Raw genomic sequence first — 21,286 nt, forward strand, 5'->3', positions numbered from 1 at the left:
CACAGAAATAGATGCCAGGCCAGTTTTGGCCGCCGGGCTGCAGCTTTCCCTGTTCGGGGTAAACCTAACCTTTCTGTGCTTCTGGTTCATTTGAGATGAGGGTGCTTATCCCTGCCAGTCACAGGGATTAAGGAGTGCTGCATGAGAAGATGGGGTGCTCCCAGGGAGGAGCCAGGCAATGCAACCCCTACAATAAGGCAGCCACAAAAAAGTGTGGTTGGTGCTATAACCAGACAAGAATCAGGGGTCATGGGAGTGGGTGATAGAGTTTTATTCTTCTGTCTGAAACAGGGAAGGCTTCCTAGGAGGTGACCAACAGACAATCCACAGCCCGATTAAAGAAAAAAAAAAAGACTATTTTTTCTTTCTCTCTTTTTCTTTTAACGGTTATTTATTTTCAAGAGGGCTCAAGTGGGGGAGGGACAGAGAGAGGGGGGACGGAGGATCTGAAGCGGCGATGTGGGGCTTAAACTCACAAACTGCGAGATCATGACCGGAGCCAAAGTCATACGCTCAACTGACTGAGCCTCCCAGGTGCCCCCCAAAAGACTATTTTGTTTAAAGGTCAGTTTGGGGGATGCCTGGCTGGCCCAGTCGGAGGAGTGTGTGACTCTTGATCTCAGCGGTGGTGAGTTCAAACCCCATGTTGGATGTAGAGATTGCTTAAATAAATAAATATTAAAAAAAAAAAAAGATCATAGGGTGCATGGGGTAGCTCAGTTAGTTGAGCATCCAACTCTTGATTTCGGCTCAGGTCTTGATCTCATGGTTCATGGGATCTAGCCCCACATTGGGCTGTGCACTGACAGCACGGAGCCTGCTTACGATTCTCTCTCTCCCTCTCTCTCTCTGTCTCTGCCCCTCTTTCTCTTTCTCAAAATAAAAAAAAAAAAATGAACTTAAAAAAAAATAAAGATTGGATTTGGGTTCACAGCCAGGTTGAGCAGAAAGTACAGAGATTTCCCACAGACCCCCTATATCCCCCCCACTCCGTACTCTCATGCAGCCTCCTCCAATATCAACACCCCCCACTGGAGGGGTGCATTTGCTACAATCGATGAACCTGCACTGACACATCATCATCACCCAAAGTCTGTAGTTTACATTACGGTCATTCTGGCTGTTGTGCCTTCTATGGATTTGGACGAATGTGTAATGGCGTATATCCACCATTAGAACCTCAGATAGGGTAATTTCATTGCCCTAAAATCGAGCCCCGACGCGGGGCTCGAACTCACAAACCGTGAGATCATGACCTGAGCCGAAGTCATACGCTTAACCCACTGAGCTGCCCAGGTGCAGCTGGCATGACCCTATTTAAAAAGGCAAAAAGACACAGGTGTCATTCATGTGAATAATATATCTTATTTAACCCAATACATTCTAAAAATGTAACATGAAATTGACATAAAAATTCTTAATGGTATTTTTCACAGTCGTTTAAGCGTCCAACTTTGGCTCAGGTCACCATCTCCAGGTTCGTGAGTTCGAGCCCCATGCCAGGCTCTGTGCTGACAGCTCGGAGCCTGGAGCCTGCTCCGGATTCTGTGTCTCCCTCTCTCTCTGCCCCTCCCCCGCTCGTGCTCTGTCTCTCTCTCTCTCTCTCTCAAAAATAACCAAACTAAAAAAAATAAATAACAAAATTCTCGCGTGAAGGTTATGAAACCTGGCACGTGTTCTACACCAACAGCTCATCTCGACTTGGACCAGCCACGTGAAGAGCCACATGTGGCTTATGGCGATGGCTCCTACACATCATCCACCATCCAGTTTCCAAAAGAATTTTAGGTGGCACAAGTATGTGCGAAATGCAGCATGGGAAACAGGCACGTGAGAAGAAAGACGAACAAAGGATACAGGCACAAACTAGAATCAGGACTGAGGTCAAGGGCACTGAAGACCCCAGTGACCTAGAAATCTGTTACAGTGGGTTTCACGTGTGGCTCTTTCCAGCGGCCAATGAGGAGAAGCCCGAGCAGTTTCCCCATCCACAGTTTCGGGAACCCACCTGTTGCTCTAGAAGAGGTAGCCCAATCCCAACTTAGCTGAGATCAGGCACGGATTTCTTTCCAGTGTCAGAAATGGAATTGTGGTTCAGGGGGTCCCTTGGATTAAGATCAGCAAAGGGTAGAGGTGTGTGGGGCTGAGTTCAGAAGACACCAGGCCCAAGCTTCCAGGTGTCCCCTCCCCGTGGAGTCACGTGGACAGCGCTTACTTCTGTCAGTGACCGTGTGTGACAACAGCACCGACCGGGGGAGCTCAACCAGCCTTGGCGTCCAGGATTTTTACCGGGGGTTGATTATGGAGACACAGCTGATCACCTGCCCGGCTGACCTCAGTCTCCCAACACCCCCGCCCCCGAGGTCAAGCTGATACCGCGTGTCCCAAAGCTCCCACTGCCAAACACACGTGAGCGTTGGCCATCCCGTGTGGCCCAAGGCCTCAAGTAAAACCAGGATACTTTTTTTAATGCTTATTTATTTTTGAGAGATAGGGAGAGAGAGTGCGAGTAGGGGAAGGGCAGAGAGAGAGGGGGAAGGGCACAGACAGAGGGGGACAGAAGATCCAAAGCGGGCTCCGTGCTGACAGCAGAGAGCCCTTATGTGGGGCTCGAACTCACAAACGGTGAGATCATGACCTGAGCTGAAACTGGACACTTAACTGACTGAGCCACCCCGGGGCCCCACAAGGACACTTTTATCAAGGAGGACATTCTAAGGGCTTAGAGGGCACCTCTCAGGAGCCTGGCAAGGGTCAAACCATTCACGTGCAGAACAGGGACCCCCAGGCCTGCTGAGTTAACCCTTTCCTGCACACGAATGGGATGCAAATATCCTTGGACAGCAGATATCTTGATGCACTCGATCCGTTTCCCATAACATCCTTCTGTGTGAGCCTCAGGTTCAAGTGTAGTTCAATAAAACAATTGCATGGAGGGCCTGGAGAGGCAATCAGATGGACGGCCAGCCCCCAGCTGACTTGACTCAGGGGTTTCCAGGAGTCTAAACTGGGCTGGTGCAGGCCGGGTGCATAGCACAAGAGTCCCACACCATCCCCCCTGCCCCCACCACGTCCCGGCCTGCATGATCTGGCCTTGGGGACCTCTTTCCTGCACTGCCAGGGGCCCTCTTAACAAAACACTTCACCCAGCCCATATTTGGAACACAGTGAGCAATCCCCCTTGGGTGGGGTGCCGGGTAAAATATAGAACGCCCAGTGAAACTTCAGATAAACAACAAATCAACTTTTCAGTATAAATATACCCCACGTAATATTTGGGATCTACTTCTGCTAATAATAGCAATTTCACTATTTATCTGAAATTCTAATTCAACGGCATTGTCCTGTTAGGTGTTTTGTTTTGTTTTGTTTTGTTTTGTTTTGTTTTGTTTTGTTTTGTGTTAAATCTAGCAAGGCTCTCCCTCCCTCCCCTCCCCCTCCTTCACTCTGCTCCACCCACACTGGCCTCTGTGCTGCCCCTGAGACACACACGCAGGCCTTTCCTACCTCCTGGTCATCCCAGGCTGTTCCCACCCTTCCAGGGCCTGCCACCTTCTCAGATGTCCGCTCAAAGGTCCTGGGGTTGCTGTAACAAACTACCACATAAATGTAGTGGCTCAAAACGATAGAAATCGGGGCGCCTGGGTGGCTCAGTCGGTTAAGCGTCCGACTTCGGCTCAGGTCACAATCTCACAGTTCGTGAGTTTGAGCCCCGCGTCGGGCTCTGTGCTGACAGCTCAGAGCCTGGAGCCTGCTTCACATTCTGTGTCTCCCTCTCTCTCTGCCCCTTCCCTGCTCATGCTGTGTCTCTCTCTGTCTCAAAAATAAATAAACATTAAAAAAAGAAAAGAAATCTCTTTCCTCACAATTCTAGAGGCCAGAAGTCCAAAAATCAAGATGTGGCCAGGGGCGCTTGGCTGGCTCAGTCGGTTAAGCGTCTGACTCTTAGTTTCGGCTCAGGTCATGATCTCACGGTTCGTGGGTTCGAGTCCCGCATTGGGCTCTGTGCTGATAGTGGGAAGCCTGCTTGGGATTCTCTCTCTCTCCCTGTCTCTACCCCTCCCCTGCTCATGCTCTGTCTCTCTCCCCCTCTCTCTCTAAATAAATAAGTAAATAAACTTTAAAAAATTACTAAAAAAAAAAAAAAATGTGGGCAGGGTCATGGTCCCTCCAAAGCCTCCAGAGAAGAATCCTTTTTTGCCCCTTCTAGTTTCTGCCTTGTGATTCTTTGACTTGTGGCCACATTTCTCTGGTCTCCCCCTTCATGCCTTGTCTGCCACACGTGTGTCTGTGTCATTTTTTTCTCATGGCAGCCAGTCCCCTTGACTTTATTGCCCTTATCGCAGATTCCAACTATTTTCCTGTCCTTCCTATCCTCCTCCCTACCCCCTTCCTCCCTCCCTGCCTTCCCTCCGTCTTCAAAACATATCTACCTTATGTCCAGCTTTGTGCTGGGTTCTGGGATACCAGGAGCAGCCCCAACAGGCGGTCCCAGCCCTCTGGAAACTCAGTCTTGCGATAATGAATAACTTTGCTGTTTTCTGCAAGGTTATTGATCACTGTTTTCAGCTGCCGCCCCCACCCCCCCGCCTCCCACCCCTGCACCTGACAACTCTAGGCTGTGTGATGGCACGGGCCATGTCTCTCTTGTTCACCACCGTGTTGCTTCCACAGCCAAGTAGTCGGTGCTCAAAAAAAAATCTTTGTTGACTAAACTGAACTCCTGTCAAGCTCCTCCAGGAATGAAAGGGATAATCCCATCCCTGCCCTTTCAGGGTTTGGAAGATCCGTCCGGATATTCTTGGCAGACTCACAGGGGTTTCATCGATTCATGGCCACCGACCTTGAACACGAGGACACCGTGGAGACAGCCAGTTTTGGTCCTGAGAACAATCTGATTGTCACTGGGTCCCGGGACGCACTCATTCAGGTCAGAGGTCATCCTCACTCCGCCTCTGGAATAGAAAAGTATAATTCTTGAGAGGTCTTTTGGCTTCGAAATACAGAGATTCACGTACACTAGTGCAGGCGAAACAGAGCAGGTCACTGGGAAGATGTGGGGGAGGGATCCCCTGAGACCCAGGAAGGGGATAGCATTCCCATGGAACCTGAAAAAACGGGGAGGATTTGGGCCTTCAGAGTGGAGAAGGGTTGGGAGGAAATGGCAGAAAATTCCCACCGAGCTCAAAGTTCTCACTCTGGTGGGAAAAGCACATACTAAAGTAGCAGTTCTCCAACGTTCTGGCCTTAGGACCTCCTTACATTCCTAAAGGTTATCAAGGATCCCAAAGATTCTCAATAAGTGGTTTATATCAGTTTGATTTATAGATTTATATATCGGATTTACATATTCTTAACAAATAATTTATTTGGGGAAGAGTTTTAGGAGGTACAGAAGAGTTGCCAAGAAAGTACAGGGAGTCCCCACATATACATATTTATCTCGTCTACACCCTGCTTGCCTCTATGTTACCATCTCATGTCCCCCCGGGCCCTTTATCAAAACTGAAACATTTATATTGGGAGAATACTGTTATTAACCGATCTGCAAATTCTTCTGTAGTTTCACCAGCTTTCCCACAAATGTCCTCTTTTTCTTTATTCTGGGATCCAGTCTAGGATCCCGTGTTGCATTTGGTCCCCGATGGTAATTACCATATTAAAAATTAGCAGCGAGGACATCCAAAAATACTTCTCTGTTGATTCACGAACATTACATGTCAATGGAGTAACACACTTTTACGAAAATCCTGTAGTTTCTGAAACAAACAGACAAAACTCACGAGAAGAGTGGCGTGGTTGCGCATTTTGACGAATCTCTTTCGTGTCTGGCTCAATAGGAGACCGTTGGCTTCTCGTACTTGATTCTGCATTCTCTGATCTGGTGTGACATCTCATGTCCCATAGCTTCTGGAAAACTCCACCGCTCCTTTGTGAGAGGAAGAGAGTAGAAAAGGCAAATGGCATCTTGAATTATGATGAAAACAGTTTTGTGTTTGCAAGCCCTCCTGAAAATGCCTGGCGGTACCCTCCAGGGGTTCCCTGGACCACACTTTGAGAACTGCTGTGGTAGTGGCTCGGTGAGGGGTGGGGAGGCTTGAGGGGGTGGAGAAGGCCCTCGAACTGCAGCCTGAGAATTCACCAGAGGTGGACAAATGGGTTCATGCATATTTCTTAGCTATGACAGCGTAAGGAAGAAGTCAGCTTTGGCCTTCTGCTGTCCATCCTCAGGTGTGGAGTCTGTCGGAGCAGGGGACCCTGCTGGATGTTCTGGAAGGCGTCGGGGCCCCCGTGAGCCTGTTGGTCTGGGGTGGGGCCTTGGTGGCATCTGCTTCCCAGCAGTCCTCGTCTTTCAAAGTCTGGGATCTCACGTCTGTGCGGCAGCCAAGGGCCTCTACCCCGTTTCTGGATCGCACTGGCCTCACTGCCGTATCACACGATGGAAGCTACGTTTACTTCCCCAAGATTGGGGACAAGAGCAAAGTCACCATCTGGGACTTAGCAGAAGGTTTGTATATATAAGCACGGCCATTTGTGTGGGTAAGAACCAAAGCTCCTGTCCGGGACTGCTTGGGTTCTTTACACCAGAGACTGGGCGTTTTAAACGACAGACGTTTACTTCTCACGGTTCTGGAGGCTGGGAACGCCAAGGCCAAGGCACTGGCGGATCCGGGTCTGGTGACAGCCGGCTTCCTGGTTGCAGATGGCCACGTTCTCATTAGGTCCTCACAGGAGTGCAAGCCCTCTTGTCCCCTGTATAAGGGCACTTATCCCATCGTGGGGGCTCCGCCCTCATGGCCAAATCACCTCACAAAGCCTCCTGGCCAACGCCATCACATCATGGGCTGGGGTTTCGACATGCAAATTTGAAGGGACACATTCAGTCCATAGCACCCCCATAACTGCAGTCAGGTTGACAGTGGCTAATAAAAATCAGGACTTGATATGATAAATTTCCAGCGTGTGGGTAATTGACCGTCTGGTTGTCAATCCCTCATTTCGTTTGGGTTTCCTGGAAGCAGGGCACGTGATGGGGAAGTTTGCACAAGGGGTATGTTGAGGGGAGCTCCCGGGAGAAACCTAAGCAGGGGTGATCAGAGCAGGCAGGGGTAGGGGGAGGGCTGAATGAGCAGGTGAGGGAGGACCTAAAGCAAGAGGTCTCGTCTTTTTTTTTTTTAATTTTTTTAAATGTTTGTTTATTTTTGATAGAGAGACAGAGCACGAGCGGGGGAGGGGCAGAGAGAGGGAGACACAGAATCCAAAGCAGGCTCCAGGCTCCAAGCTGTCAGCACAGAGCCCGACGCAGGGCTCGAACTCACAAACCTCGAGATCATGACCTGAGCCGACATCGGATGCTTAACCGACTGAGCCACCCAGGCGCCCCTAGTCGTGTTTTTTTTTTTTTTAATGTTTATTTATTTTTGAGAAACAGAGCACAAGTGGGGGCGGGTCAGAGAGAGAGACTCAGAATCCGAAGCAGGCTCCAGGCTCCAAGCTGTCAGCACAGAGCTCGATGCAGGGCTTGAACCCACGAACCGCAAGATCGTGACCTGAGCCGAAGGCGGTACCTTAACCGACTGAGCCACCTAGGCGCCCCAAGGGCTAGTCTTTTATATCCCCACGTCAGGCAGTCACTGGCTACAGGCCGTTCTGGGTGGTGGGGGAACCCCCTAAGCATTTTGAGATGAGGGGCTCCCTTCACCTGAGGGCAGTGAGCAGCCTAGGGTCTGGGTGCCCTGGCCCGTAAAGGGAGTCTGGACACGTCACCAACTGTGTCTGCTGTGATCTCCATGGGGGCGGATGGAGGTACAGAAATCCCTCTTTAACGATAATATGAGAAAAGAGATTCACTCTCAGCCTCCTGCATTCATGGATTTGGCAGATGTTTGGTTAGTGCTGGCCGCAGGGCCGGGCTCTACGGTTGGCAATGAGCAGGACAGACGAGGTGACCGTGCTTGAGGCCCTTGCTCACTAGTTGAGGGGCGGAGCCCGACACGAAGCTAGGGGGCATGGTGGGAAATGAGATACAAGCCCGCAAACTGGGGCCCGCGGGCCAGATCGGACATACACTGCCTGCGTGCGGCATGTTGGGGGGCTTCAACCTCAGGGTTAAGAGGTTAAGGGTTAGGAGCATACAGCCTGCAAGGCAAAAAAAATTCACTCTCCAGCCCTTTACAGACGTTTGTAAAGGAAACATCTGGGATGAGAGCTCATGCGTGTCGGCGTGTCCGTTTGTCCCGATGGGGAGCAGGAAGTCATCAGAAAGTGTTAACCAGGGTGGGGGGGAATACGGATAATGAGAGCGGTTTTCAAAATCCTTAACAATTTGCGGAGCGAGTCCGTTCCTCTGAGCTGTTCCTGATGCGACCTTCTCTCCGTGGCAGGTGAGGAGCAGGACGTCCTGGATGCCTCCAGTGAGGTCAGATGTCTGGAGGTGGCCCAGCGGGCCAATCTCCTTTTCACTGGCCTCGTTTCGGGGGTCGTCCTGGTGTTCCCCCTGAATTCCAGACAGGACGTGATGTGCATCCCCCCTCCCGAGGCCCGGAAAGCCATCAACTGCATGGCCCTTAGTCAAGGAGAGGAGCGCCTGGCCATCGCCTATGACAGCATCATCCTGGTGCTGGACATCAGCCCCGGGGATCCCTGTCCAGTTGTCGATGGGCCAACATACACCTTCTACACCCAGCTGCCCGAGACCATCTCCAGCGTGGCCGTCCTGGCTGACTGCCGTGTGATGTACGGCATGACCGACGGTGACCTCTTCCTTTACGAGTGTGCGAATTCCAAAGTGTTCCCTCTGGAGGCCCACGGGAGCCGGGTCACCTGTGTGCAGGTCAGCCACAAGGAGCAGCTGGCGGTCAGCGGATCCGAGGAAGCCCTGCTGTGCCTCTGGGACCTGCAGGCCTGCAAGTGGAGATTCGAGACGAGCTACACGGTGCGTGGCCCACACACCGCATGCAGGCTAGGTCCCGGCCTTAGAAAGCTGATGACAGGTGTCCTGTATTAAGTGCATACCGTGCGCCATCACCCAGGGTCGGGAGCAGGGTGGGGCCCGTGAGGGACACTCACCTCGGGAGCGGAGCTTAAGGGGCTGCCCCGAAACTCGGCAATCAAGAGAGACGCTATTTTAAGGCAGTATTTACAAAAATCGAGACAAATGCAAAAGATAGCAAGAGAACGAAATCTTTTAAAACTTTTTTTTTTATTTTCGAGGGAGAGAGAGAGAGAGCGTGAATAGGGGAGGGGCAGAGAGAGAGGTAGACAGAGGATCCGAAGCGGGCTCTGCGCTGACAGCAGAGAGCCCAATGCAGGGCTTGAACTCGCAAACTGCAAGATCATGACCTGAGCCGAAGTCGGACGCTCAACCGACTGAGCCACCCAGATGCCCCAAGATATCGTTTTAAATAAAGATCAGATCCTGCACGGCACACCCCGGCCTCACCCTCCTTACCCTAATCCTGATAGCCATTCTTGTGCCCAAGAGTTTTGATTTCTAGGTGTGGCCAGAGGCCACGCCGTCCCGCCTCTTGGAGCCACGTTCTCAAGAGGGGAGACACTGTGAGTTCTGTGAGGGCTCACAGAGGTGAGGGCTTTTGTGTTTTGCTTATGGAGGTGGCCCCCATCCCTAGGAGAGCTCCTGACATGTCCTCAAGGCTCGACAAATGTTTGTGGGAAAGGGCTGGTGTGTAAGAAGAGCTTTGAGGAAAAATAGGACAAGGTAAAGGGAGTAGAGGCTGCTATTTAAGAAAGTCAAATGAGTCTGGCGGAACAGCATTCTTGGCAGAAGGAACAGCAGCTGTGAAGGTCTGAAGCGGGGAAACTGGCAACTGACTCCCTAACGTATGAAGTGTCTTAGAGTCCATACTGCCCACCTCGTAAGGAGCTATTCTAGTTTTTTGTATCAATAGAATTAAGAGCTGCCATAATATATATATATATTCATATTATATACTATATGAAAATGCATATTAGAATATCCTTCTATAATGTAATCCCTACAACGACCTCATAAGGTTGGTGTTACTATTCCAGTCTTTCAAATGGGGAATGAAGGCCAGACCTTTGGTTGTAAGATATAAAAATTATTCATAAACATAGGAAGATGATCTTGTAACTAAGAGAGACAGTACGTGCAGTTTCATAAACTCAGGTCATGTCTCGTGGGTTTGAGCCCTGCTTTGGGTTCTGTGCTGACAGCTCAGAGCCTGCAGCCTGCTTCAGATTCTGTCCCTCTCTCTCTGACCCTCCCCTCCACGCACTTTGTCTCTTTCTCAAAAAGATAAATAAACATTAAAAAAAAAAAAAAGAAGCTCCCATCCCATCTGACATTTATTTTTAGGAAGCCACTATAAGGCTGGGCTGTAAGTAATCTTTCATCTTGTCGAGTGGAAAATATCACCCCAGCAGTTAAATACACCTAGCTCTTTCTTTTTTCCTTTTTCTAATTTTTTTTTTTTTTAATTTTAGAGAGAGAGGCAGAGACAGAGACTGTTAAGCAGGCTCCACGTGGAGCCATCACAGGGCTCAGTCCCACGACCCTGGGATTGTGACCTGAGCCCAAATCAAGAGTCAGACACTCAACTGACTGAGCCCACCCACGCACCCTGTCATGTATTTATTTATTTATTTATTCATTCATTCATGTATTTATTCCCTGTTTTTGTTTGTAAATAAACTTCATCTTGGAATGGTTTTAGGTCCTCCTGTACGCACTCCTTACCCAGCTTCCCCGATGTCGACCTCTTATGTGACTAGAGTACGTTAGTCACAATGAATGAGTTACCATGGGGACAGTACTGTTAACTAAGCTTCCAACTTGACTGGGATCACACATTTTTCAACGGATTTCCCTTTTCCGTTCTAGGCTCTAGGATGCCATGCTGCATTTAGCATCTAGCATTTAATTAAAGACCATTGTAGCTGGGGCGCCTGGGTGGCTCAGTCAGCTGAGCATCCAACTCCAGCTCAGGTCATGATCTCATGGATCATGGGTTCAAGCCCCGCATCAGTCTCTCTGCTATCAGCACAGAGCCTGCTTCATATCCTCTGTCCCCATCTCTCTCTGCCCCTCCCCCACTTGCGTGCGCTCTCTCTCTATCTGTCTTTCTTTCTTTTTTTTTTTTTTTTATTTATTTTTGGGACAGAGAGAGACAGAGCATGAACGGGGGAGGGGCAGAGAGAGAGAGGGAGACACAGAATCGGAAACAGGCTCCAGGCTCCGAGCCATCAGCCCAGAGCCCGACGCGGGGCTCGAACTCACGGACCGCGAGATCGTGACCTGGCTGAAGTCGGACGCTTAACCGACTGCGCCACCCAGGCGCCCCTGTCTTTCAAAAATAAATACACATAAAAAAAATACCACTATAGTTAATGTTTGTATACTCGGGGTCACTTAAGTTAAAACTGATAGGGACGCCTGGGTGGCTCAGTCGGTTAAGTGTCTGACTTAGGCTCAGGTCATGATCTCATGGTTCACAGGTTCGAGTCCCATGTCGAGCTCTATGCTGGCAGCTCAGAGCCTGGAGCCTGCTTCATGGATTCCGTCTCCTCTCTCTCTGCCCCTTCCCCACTCGTATTCTGTCTGTCTCTCTCTCTGTCTCAAAAATAAATAAAACATTAAAAAAAAAAAAGAAATTAAAACGGATAATTCCTGCTCTCCAATGCAAAATGCCTGTAAAGCTCTCAATCCCGTCCCTATGAAGATGTGTTTTGGTCCTGGGAATATCGGTCCTACGATCTCTCCAGGGTTTCATTGGATCCGTCCCGCATGAGGGGCTTACAAGCCTGGCTTCCTACGCAGATGCCTTGGGGTAGGTCTCCTAGGTGACTCTCAGTTTGAGATTCACATCACCTTGTCTTTTTTTTTTTTTTTTAATGTTTTATTTTTGACAGAGACAGAGCATGAGCCGGGGAGGGACAGAGACAGAGGGAGACACAGAATCTGAGGCAAGGTCTAGGCTCTCAGCATAGAGCCCAATGCGGGGCTTGAACTCACAAACTGTGATCGTGACCTGAGCTGAAGTCAGATGCTTGACTGACTGAGCCACCCAGGCGCTCCAAGATCACCTTGTCTTTTTCAACAGAATTCTTACTGTAGAGGAGTCCAGTGTGTCTGCTTCTCCAAGGATGACAAGTACGTGTACGCGGGCTTGAAGGATCGCTCCATAATCGTCTGGAGTGTGCTGGATGGTGAGTCATTTTGCTTTGAGGGCAAGACCGAGCTCAGATCTGGCGAGGAATGCCTTGTTCTGGGCTCTGGACACTACAGGGCTCTGCTCTGGTCTCCCCTAGCTGGGTCCCTCTGCTTACAGAGGTGTCTGTGGGTCACGGGGACAGGCCCCCCCCAGAGCTACACCTCCTCTTTTTAGACCCGTGCTCTGGATACCTGGAACATTCTCCCCACCTGGGAGGTGCCCTCTTTAGGGCCTGGGCAGCCCTCTTCTCCGGGTCCATCCTTCTGAGGGTGGACTGTGCCCCTAGTATGAGCACCCCGGGACTTGGGGGCCGGCCATGGGTGATGAGCCTGGAGTCTGGGTGCATGAGCTGGGTAGGCGGTTCACGTGCATATGTGTGAGGCCCCGAGGACTAGGATAAAGCTGAGTGAGGGAAGAGGAGGGGCCAAGCCACGAAGAGCGGGGGACTCTCGCACACCATGACTTTCCAGTATGGAACTGAGGACCCTGAGAATTCTCAACACAACATGACCTTCCAGGTGGTTCCGAAGACACGTCCATCAATGTAGGAGGACAGAGCATAGTTCACTGAATAGTTTATTGTCTAGATTTCCAACATTTACGCATTGGACCTTATAGGATGTGGGCCCTGATTCATTCTCTTGCCCCAGGCCCCCTAAACGATAGGGGCCAGCTTGCTTAAGACCAGCCACCTTGCAAACCTCCCAGCTCTCGGTCTGGTCAATATTACCCTAAAGGCATATTAATGAGCGTTAACGCTTCTTGTGTACGGGGTCCTGTTCCCGGGCCATTGAATTCCCTTGGCAGCCACCTCATTCTACAGAGCAAAAATTGAGGCTCTGAGAGGTGAGGTGACTGCCCAAGGTCACACAGTGACGCTCATCTGCCTTTGTCGCCCTCCTACGTGATCTCCTATAGAGAAAGGAACCCTTCTGACCCTGGGCAGGGCATCCGTGCCGTTAGCTACCACCCCCCCCCCCCCCCCCACGTAACAAGTGATGAAGCTGAAGTTCAGGGGGGTTAAGAGATTTGCCCAAGGTCACAAAGCTCGTGGGTGGGTGAATGGATATCAGGTCGACTGGAATACATTGTAACCAAATACACTGCAATCCGAGGTAGCGTAGCTTAATGCTTGTGGCAAAGATCTGCAAGTTAAAAAAGTTACAGATGACTCGGGCGCTGCGGTCTGCGGATTGCGGCCTTCAAAGCCCAGCCCGGGCAGGTGCACAACCTCTCTTTCTCCTCCTCCTCCAGTAATAACCTTTACCGAGCTCGCTCTGGGCTGAGACCGATACACCTGACACACTTAACATCTTGGAACCTTAGAATTCTCCTCAGCAGGCAGGTTGGGCTCTCATTCCCACATCGCCCATGAGGCAGGGGGGACTCCCGAGAGTTTAGACGTCGTCGTGCCTAAGCTAGTAAGAGGCATAGCAAGGATGTGACCCGCGCAGCCAACTCTCACATGTGTGAGATTGGATCTCTGTGGCCCCCATGGTCTCATGTGTGCCCTGCTGTCCCCCCCACCCCCACCCGAAAAGGCACCCTGCTGGCTGTCCAGTTTGTCCACGCTGTGGTGAACAGAATCATCCCAACTTCCAATGGCTTCATCGCCCCCACGAGACACGGCTATCTCATCCGGGAGCGTTTCCAGGACCCTTCGTCAAGAGCCTCGCAGCAGGACCCTCTCAAGAACTTCAAGAAGGCAGTGTGGAAGGTCAAATCCAGGCAGAGAGACGAAGCGGCGGCTGTTGCAGGAGTCCCCCAGGACTCGAGATCAGCAAGTGCCCAGGGAAATGCATGCAAATCGAACAAACGCTCACAAGTCTGCCTGCTCGTGTAGAACCCCCTCCCCCATGGGGGCATGAGACGCCAGTGACTTAGCCCCCCTTCAGTCCGGTTGAAGCAAAGAGAATGTACGTGTTGATGTCTATCTGGACCCAAAGCCCCAGATTATATGACTCAGACCCTGTTTCTCACCAACTTTCCACTCTGCTCTCCTGCTTGTTGGCTGGGTTCCCCCAGGAACCCGCCACCCCCAGGTTAGCAACATGACGGCCAAGTTCAGTAGAAAAGAGACCTTCCCTTTGCCAGCAGTCTGAACCGAAGTGCTGGCCCCGATTCGACTGGCCCCAGTGGGCTCATGCACCTTGTCTCTGGGTGAATGCAGTGCTGTGATTGGCCAGCCTGACCCAGTGTCCACCGGGGCTGGGGATGGAGTCAATACGGCCCAAGCATGTTGCCTGAGAACGGGAGGGACTGTGCCCGGGAGGGAAACTGGGGGGTGGTACAGGGCAAAGGGAGGATGGCTGGATGTAAGATTCACCAAACCACAGAGGTGGACCACAGAGCTTTATCGTTAATTTATAAAGCATCGGGTGCTATCGTCTGATCCTTATCACAGCCCACACTTCAGGGAGGGTAGGAGTTTCTGCATCCATTTCACAGACAAGGAAACCGAGCCTTGGCAGGTAGCTGTGATTTGCTCAAACTCTCAAGCCTGGGGTGCAGGGGCTCTGAGAGAAGAGAGCCAGGAGCTTTCCCGTCCCAGCCCTGTTGAGCCACCTCGCTCCAATTTTAGTCTCAGAAGCGTGACCATCTGTACCACAGGGGACACACCCAAATGCCCACGGGGGCCAGTGGATAATCTAGATGATGGCCAGGCACCCGGGTGAGCAGCAGAGAGTGATGGAGACCGTGGGGACGTGTGGAGGACATGTGCTCTGCCTGGGGCGGGCTTGGGCACCCTGACTCTACCCCAGAATGGCCGTGGGGAAAGCCGCTCATTGGTGCCAGCTTCCTGTTGTTGTAAACAAAGCCAGAAACCCAGACTTTCATGTCACATTTTCCCCATTCTTAAAAGTTAGCGACTGATGGGAATGCAAGCTGGTGCGGCCACTCTGGAAAACAGTATGGAGGTTCCTCAAAAAACTAAAAATAGAACTACCCTACGACCCAGCAATTGCACTACTAGGCATTTATCCACGGGATGCAGGTGTGCTGTTTCAAGGGACACATGCACCCCCATGTTTATAGCAGCACTATCGACAATAGCCAAAGTATGGAAAACGCCCAAATGTCCATCGATGGATGAATGGATAAAGAAGATGTGGTATATACATACAATGGAGTATTACTCGGCAATCAAAAAGAATGAAATCTTGCCATTTGCAACTACATGGTTGGAACTGGAGGGTATTATGCTAAGTGAAATTAGTCAGTCAGAGAAAGACAAAAATCATATGACTTCACTCATATGAGGACTTTGAGATATAAAACAGATGAACATTAGGGAAGCAAAAATATATAAAAACAGGGAGGGGGACAAAGCATAAGAGACTCGTAAATATGGAGAACAAACTGAAGGTTACTGGAGGGGTTGGGGGGGGATGGGCTAATGGGGAAGGGGCACTAAGGAATGTTCTCCTGAAATCATTGTTGCACCAAACGCTAACAAATTTGGATGTAAATTAGAAAAAAAAAAAAAAAGGTAACGATTGGCTCAAATTTACAGCTACGGGCACATTTAGCCCGTGTGTCTCTAGTTCAGGAGCCGGCTTCGTGAGTCAAGCCGGCATGAAAATAACAAACCTGTCATAGCCTCTCCCCTCTGTCAGATTCCAGACAGTTTCAGAACAAGCAACCTTAGAAACAGAGGCTTTTAAGCTAGATGTGACCCTACTGACTGTCTTATTGAGTAGTTTCCCAAACTAGGGTTCCCAAAAGGGCTTTGGCATTTGCGCAGATACGAGTATCAAATCCCATTTTTAAAACATATTTTAAACCGTAATTTAAAGATGCCTGTTCAGCTGGGTTAGGAAGCAGCTTTTAAGGTAGCGGAGATAACTAACGTAGGATTCTCCTGCCGTCTTCCTTTAACTAAGATTTTGAGGGGAGGCCTTGAAAAGACAGCGACACGTTGCCACTACTCTGTGGATCAGGGGTTTTACCCAACTCAGAAATAAAGTGGACGTCGTGACAGAGTGAAGATTTCAGCTACAACGTACGGTTTTAAATGCGTGCTCCCATCTCGACGGCCTCAGTGAGAATCCATTGTTTTTACGTAAATACTAATTTGCACATAGAAGAGAAATTTTACCAATAAAATGCTACTCTGAATTGTTGTACTATTGGGAGTTTTTGCAGTGAACTTTCATTTGAAAAGGTCTGGTTGCTATGAATGTTTGGCAAGCCCTGTGCTTTAAGGAGGTGGATTTGTGAGAGATGCCCCCGCCAGGGCGGAGCCAGGTTGAAAGCCCCACTTTGCTGTCTTACGCTAAGCAGTAACATGTAACATTGCATCAAACTGGGATACTTTTGAGAGAGAAGGGTCGCGCCTTGAACAATTACCCCTTGAGGTGCCTGGGTGGCTCAGTCGGTTAAGCGTCTGACTCTTGGTTTCGGCTCAGGTCATGATCTCACGGCTCATGGATTCGAGCCCGAGTCAGGCTCTGTGCTGACAGTGTGGAGCCTGCTTGGGATTCTCTCTCTCTCTCTCTCTCTCTCTCTCTCCCTGTCTCTCTGCCCCTCCCTGCCTTTCTCTCTCTCAAGATAAATAAATAAACTTAAAAATATATTTTTTAATACACAATTACTCCCGGACAGTTGAAAAAAAAAATTGGACTGTCCCAAGATGATTGGAACGTACTTGCAGCAGGAATTAATTTATATTAAATTCCAAAGACTTTTTAAAATTGAGATGTAGGGACGTCTGGGTGGCTCAGTCGGTTAAGCGTCCGACTTCGGCTCAGGTCACGATCTCACTGTCCGTCAGTTCGAGCCCCGCGTCAGGCTCTGTGCTGACAGCTCAGAGCCTGGAGCCTGTTTCGGATTCTGTGTCTCCCTCTGTCTCTGCCCCTCCCCCGTTCATGCTCTGTCTCTCTCTGTCTCAAAAATAAATAAACGTTAAAAAAAATTTTTAAATTGAGATGTAATTAACATAATGCTCTATCAGTTTCCGGTGTATGACATAATGATTCAATATTTGCATGTTGCAAAATAAATTTAGTTAACATCCAGCCCTACACATAGTGACACGTTTTTTTTCTTGTGATGAGAACCTTTTTAAAAAGATTTTATTTTATTATTTTTAAAAGATTTAGGGGTGCCTGGGTGGCTCAGTTGGTTGAGCGTCCGACTTTGGCTCAGGTCAGGATCTCATGGTTCATGAGTTTGAGCCCCATGTTGAGCTCTGTGCTAACAGCTCAGAGCCTGGTGCCTGCTTCAGATTCTGTCTCCCTCGCTCTCTGCCCCTCCCCCACTCATGTTCTGTCTCTCTTTTTCAAAAATAAATAAACATTAAAAAAATTTTTTAAAGATGTATTTAAGTTCCCTCCATACCCAACGTGGGACTCGAACTCACAACCCTGATATCAAGAGTCGCAATGTCTACCAACTGAGCCAGCCAGGTGCCCCATGTGCTGAGGACTTTTGAGATCTATTCTCTTAGCAACTTTCAAACATACCGTACAATATTAATTATAGTCACCACGCTGGACATTACATCTCCAGAACTTATTTATCTTACACCTGGAAGTTTATAAGCTTTGACCACCTTTGCCCATTTTCCCCACCATCCCTATCCCCTGCCTCTGGTAACCACAAATCTGTTTTCTGTATCTATACGTTCAGGGTCTTTTAAAATTTATTTTTGAGACAGAGAGAGAGCATGAGCTGGGTAGGGACAGAGTGGGGGTTGGGGAGAGAGAATCCCAAGCAGGCTCCACATGTGGAGCCTGACCCAGGGCTCAATCTCACAACCACAAGAACGTGACCTGAGCGGCTACCAAGAGCCAACCGCTTAACCGACAGAGCCACCCAGGCACCCCCATTTTTAACTTTGACTTTATTTTAAAAGTCTACGGACTTTTTATTCATTCGCTTAGCGTGAAAATGTTCCAGCCTATAGCCAAGTTGTAATACGAGGACAATGAACACACATTGGTTCACCATCATGATTGAACAACTCTCCTAGCGCTGCCAGTCTTCTGCTAAACCACTTCAAAGCAAGGGCCAGGAATGGGGTGAGGACAGTGAGGCACAAGGTTTCAGGGCGCACCAAAAAACTCAGCCATCGAAGAATATTTTATTACTGTATTTTTAAAATCAACATGGATAAAAAATGCATGATGAACAAAATATCAACATTTTAAATTAAAAATGGGGTTGGGGCACCTGGCTGGCTCAGTTGGTGGAGCATGGGACTCTTGATCTTGGGGTTGTGAGTTCGAGCCTCACATTGGGTGTAGAGATTACTTTAAAATTTTTTTTTAAATCTTTAAAAAAAAAAAAAAAAAAAGATGGGATCTGACCCTGCACTTGAGTGAACTTGTCTCACCCTCATTTTGGCTCTGGTGATGTCAAGATACCTCACCCCCTAAATACATCAGGAGACATCTTTCAGGAATAAAGTCATTCTTGTACATAACCACACACTTATGAAAACTGACAATTGTGTTTTGCTTTTTTTTTTTTTTTTTTTTTGATAGAGACAGAGACAGTGCAAGCAGATTAGGGGCAGGGGCTGAGAGAGAGAGAGAGAGAGAGAGAGAGAGAGAATCCCAAGCAGAGCCCAATGCAGGGCTCAAACTCACAAAACTGTGAGATTATGACCTGAGCCGAAAGGAAGAGTCAGATGCTTAACCCAATGAGCCACCCAGGTGCCCCCAAAATTGTTACTTAAATATCTTTCCGTAGGCATCCTAATTTTCCTAATTAGCCTTAAAACATCTTATATGGCAGTTTCTTTCAAACTAGGACCCAATCAAGATTTGTTCACGTGTTGCATGTGGTTGCTTTGTCTCTCCGATATCTTACATTCTAGAGCAGGAGTCAGTAAATCAGCCTGCAGGCCTGCCATGTATTTTTGTAAATAAAGTTTTATTGGAACATGGCCATACCCGTTCATTTACATATCGCCAGCAGCAGCTTTCATTAGTGACGCAGAATGTATGGTTCCAAAAGCCAAAAATGTTTGCCATCTGGCCCTTTACAGAAGTGTGCTGATCCTGGTCTTAAGGGCTTGATTCGATTCAGGGTAACCTTTTTTTTTTTTTTTAAACAGACTTTTTAAAGCAGTTTTAGGGGGCACCTGGCTGGCTCAGTCGGAAGAAGAAGCAACTCTCGATCTCAGGGTTGTGAGTTCAAGCCCCATGTCAGGTATAGAGATTACATAATTTTTTTTACTTCTTTTTCATTTTTATTTATTTTTGAGAGAGAGCGTGTGTGCATATGTATGCCAGTAGGGGAGGAGCAGAGAGACAGGGAGAGAGAGAGAATTCCAAGCAGGCTCCACACTGTAAGCACCGAGCCAAACACAGGGCTTGATCCTATGAACTATGAGATCATGACCTGAGCTGAAATCAAGGGTCGTACACTCAACCGACTGAGCCACCTACGCGCCCCTACTTAAATTTTAAAAAGTTAAAAAAAAAAAAAAAGCAGTTTTAGGTTCACAGGAAAATTGAGTGGAAGGTACAGAGATTTCCCATGAACCCCCTGCCCCAACACAGGCACAGCCTCCCCTACTATTAAGTAACTTAGTTACACTTGATAAACCTACGTTGACATACATGATAGTAAGAAACAAGGGTGCCTGGGTGGCTCAGTTGATTAAGTGTCTGACTCTCTTTTTTTTTTTTAATGTTTGTTTATTTTTGAGAGAGAGAGAGACAGAGACAGAGCATGAGTGGGAGAGGAGCAGAGAGAGAGGGAGACACAGAATCCGAAGCAGGCTCCAGACTCTGAGCTGTGAGCACAGAGCCCGATGGGGGGCTCGAACCCACAGAATGCGAGACCGTGACCTGAGCTGGAGTCAGGTGCTTAGCGGACTGAGCCGTCCAGGTGCCCCCATCATCTGACTCTTGATTTCAGCTCAGGTCATGATCTCATGGTTCGTGGGTTCAAGCCCCACATCGGGTTCCATGCTGACAGTGAAGACCCTAATTAGGATTCTCTCTCTGCCCCTCCCCTGCACTCTCTCTCTCTCAAAATAAATAAATAGTTGGGCGCCTGGGTGGCTCAGTCAGTTAAGCGTCTGACTTCGGCTCAGGTCATGGTCTAGCGGTTTGTGAATTCGAGCCCCGCCATGGGCTCTGTGCCGACAGCTCAGAGCCTGGAGCCTGCTTCTGATTCTCTGTCTCCTTCTGTCTCTGCCCCTCCCTCACTGTGCTCTGTCTCTCTCTCTCTCTCTGTCTCTCAAAAATAAATAAATGTAAAAAAGTAAAAATAAAAAATAAATTAAAAAATAAACTTAAAAAAATAAAAAAGAAACAAGAGACCTATAATAGAGTCACTTGTGCGAAACCTCACATCAGCAAACCAAGACTTAATACCGAATTTAATAGCACTGTAAGCCCCTCCCAGGACTGTAATCTTAACCAGTAGGTCTGGAATTTCCTGGTCAGCACTAGTGAGGTAATCCACTTGATAGACTCCCTCCATCCCCCAAAGAAAGATAAGATTATCTGGTTGTTTTTTTTGTTGTTGTTGTTGTTTTTTTTTTTGCCCCCTCTGTCTATAAGATCCTTCCATTTTTTTACAGCTCCTTGGAGCTCCTTTCTGTTTGCTAGACAGGATACCGCCCAATTCTTAAATTGTTGAATAAAGTCAATTTGATCTTTAAGTTTAATCAGCTGAATTTTGTTTTCGTAACACATCGGAATCACAAGGTAAGCATTTTTGGCAAGACCACGTTGTAAAAGTTATATGTGGCTGCCTAACAAAGTACCACAAACAGCAGCTGCGAATAACAGCCACGTATGACCTCATCGTTTCTGTGGGTCATGAGGCCAGGCTCATTGTGGTTGGGTTCTTTCTTTGTTCACTCACGAGTGTTAGCCAGGCTGGTATCTCATGGAGTGGCTCACAGCTCTCAGGTTGTTGGCAGAATTAAGCTCCTCGCTGTAGGACTGTGGACCTCAGCTCCTAGAGCCTGCCTCTGTCCATAGGCATTCACGACGTACCCGGTTCCTCTTTCAAGGCTGGCAGGATAGCATCTGTCCACTGTCTCAAGGCGCTGACCTCCAGATTGTCCTTTAAAGGTTGCCCCTGATTAGGGCAGGCCCACCCAGAATCTTCTCCCTTCTGATGAA

The 21,286-nt window shown here is 48.8% G+C and overlaps 1 protein-coding gene across 1 annotated transcript in view; it reads left to right on the top strand.

Moving 5' to 3' along the window:
• NWD1 (NACHT and WD repeat domain containing 1) overlaps nucleotides 1–15,118 on the top strand; it is a 47,756-nt gene extending 32,638 nt beyond the window's left edge. The window contains exons 11-15 of the mRNA XM_015540444.2: nucleotides 4,776–4,930; nucleotides 6,232–6,508; nucleotides 8,385–8,935; nucleotides 12,084–12,189; nucleotides 13,736–15,118. Coding sequence (XP_015395930.2) covers nucleotides 4,776–4,930; nucleotides 6,232–6,508; nucleotides 8,385–8,935; nucleotides 12,084–12,189; nucleotides 13,736–14,037 — 1,391 coding nt within the window. The 3' untranslated portion in view covers nucleotides 14,038–15,118. The remainder of the gene's footprint in view (nucleotides 1–4,775; nucleotides 4,931–6,231; nucleotides 6,509–8,384; nucleotides 8,936–12,083; nucleotides 12,190–13,735) is intronic.
• The last annotated feature ends 6,168 nt before the right edge of the window (nucleotides 15,119–21,286 follow it).

The sequence above is a fragment of the Panthera tigris genome, chromosome A2 (genome assembly GCF_018350195.1).
Source record: "Panthera tigris isolate Pti1 chromosome A2, P.tigris_Pti1_mat1.1, whole genome shotgun sequence".
In the NCBI taxonomy this organism is placed as follows: domain Eukaryota; kingdom Metazoa; phylum Chordata; class Mammalia; order Carnivora; family Felidae; genus Panthera; species Panthera tigris.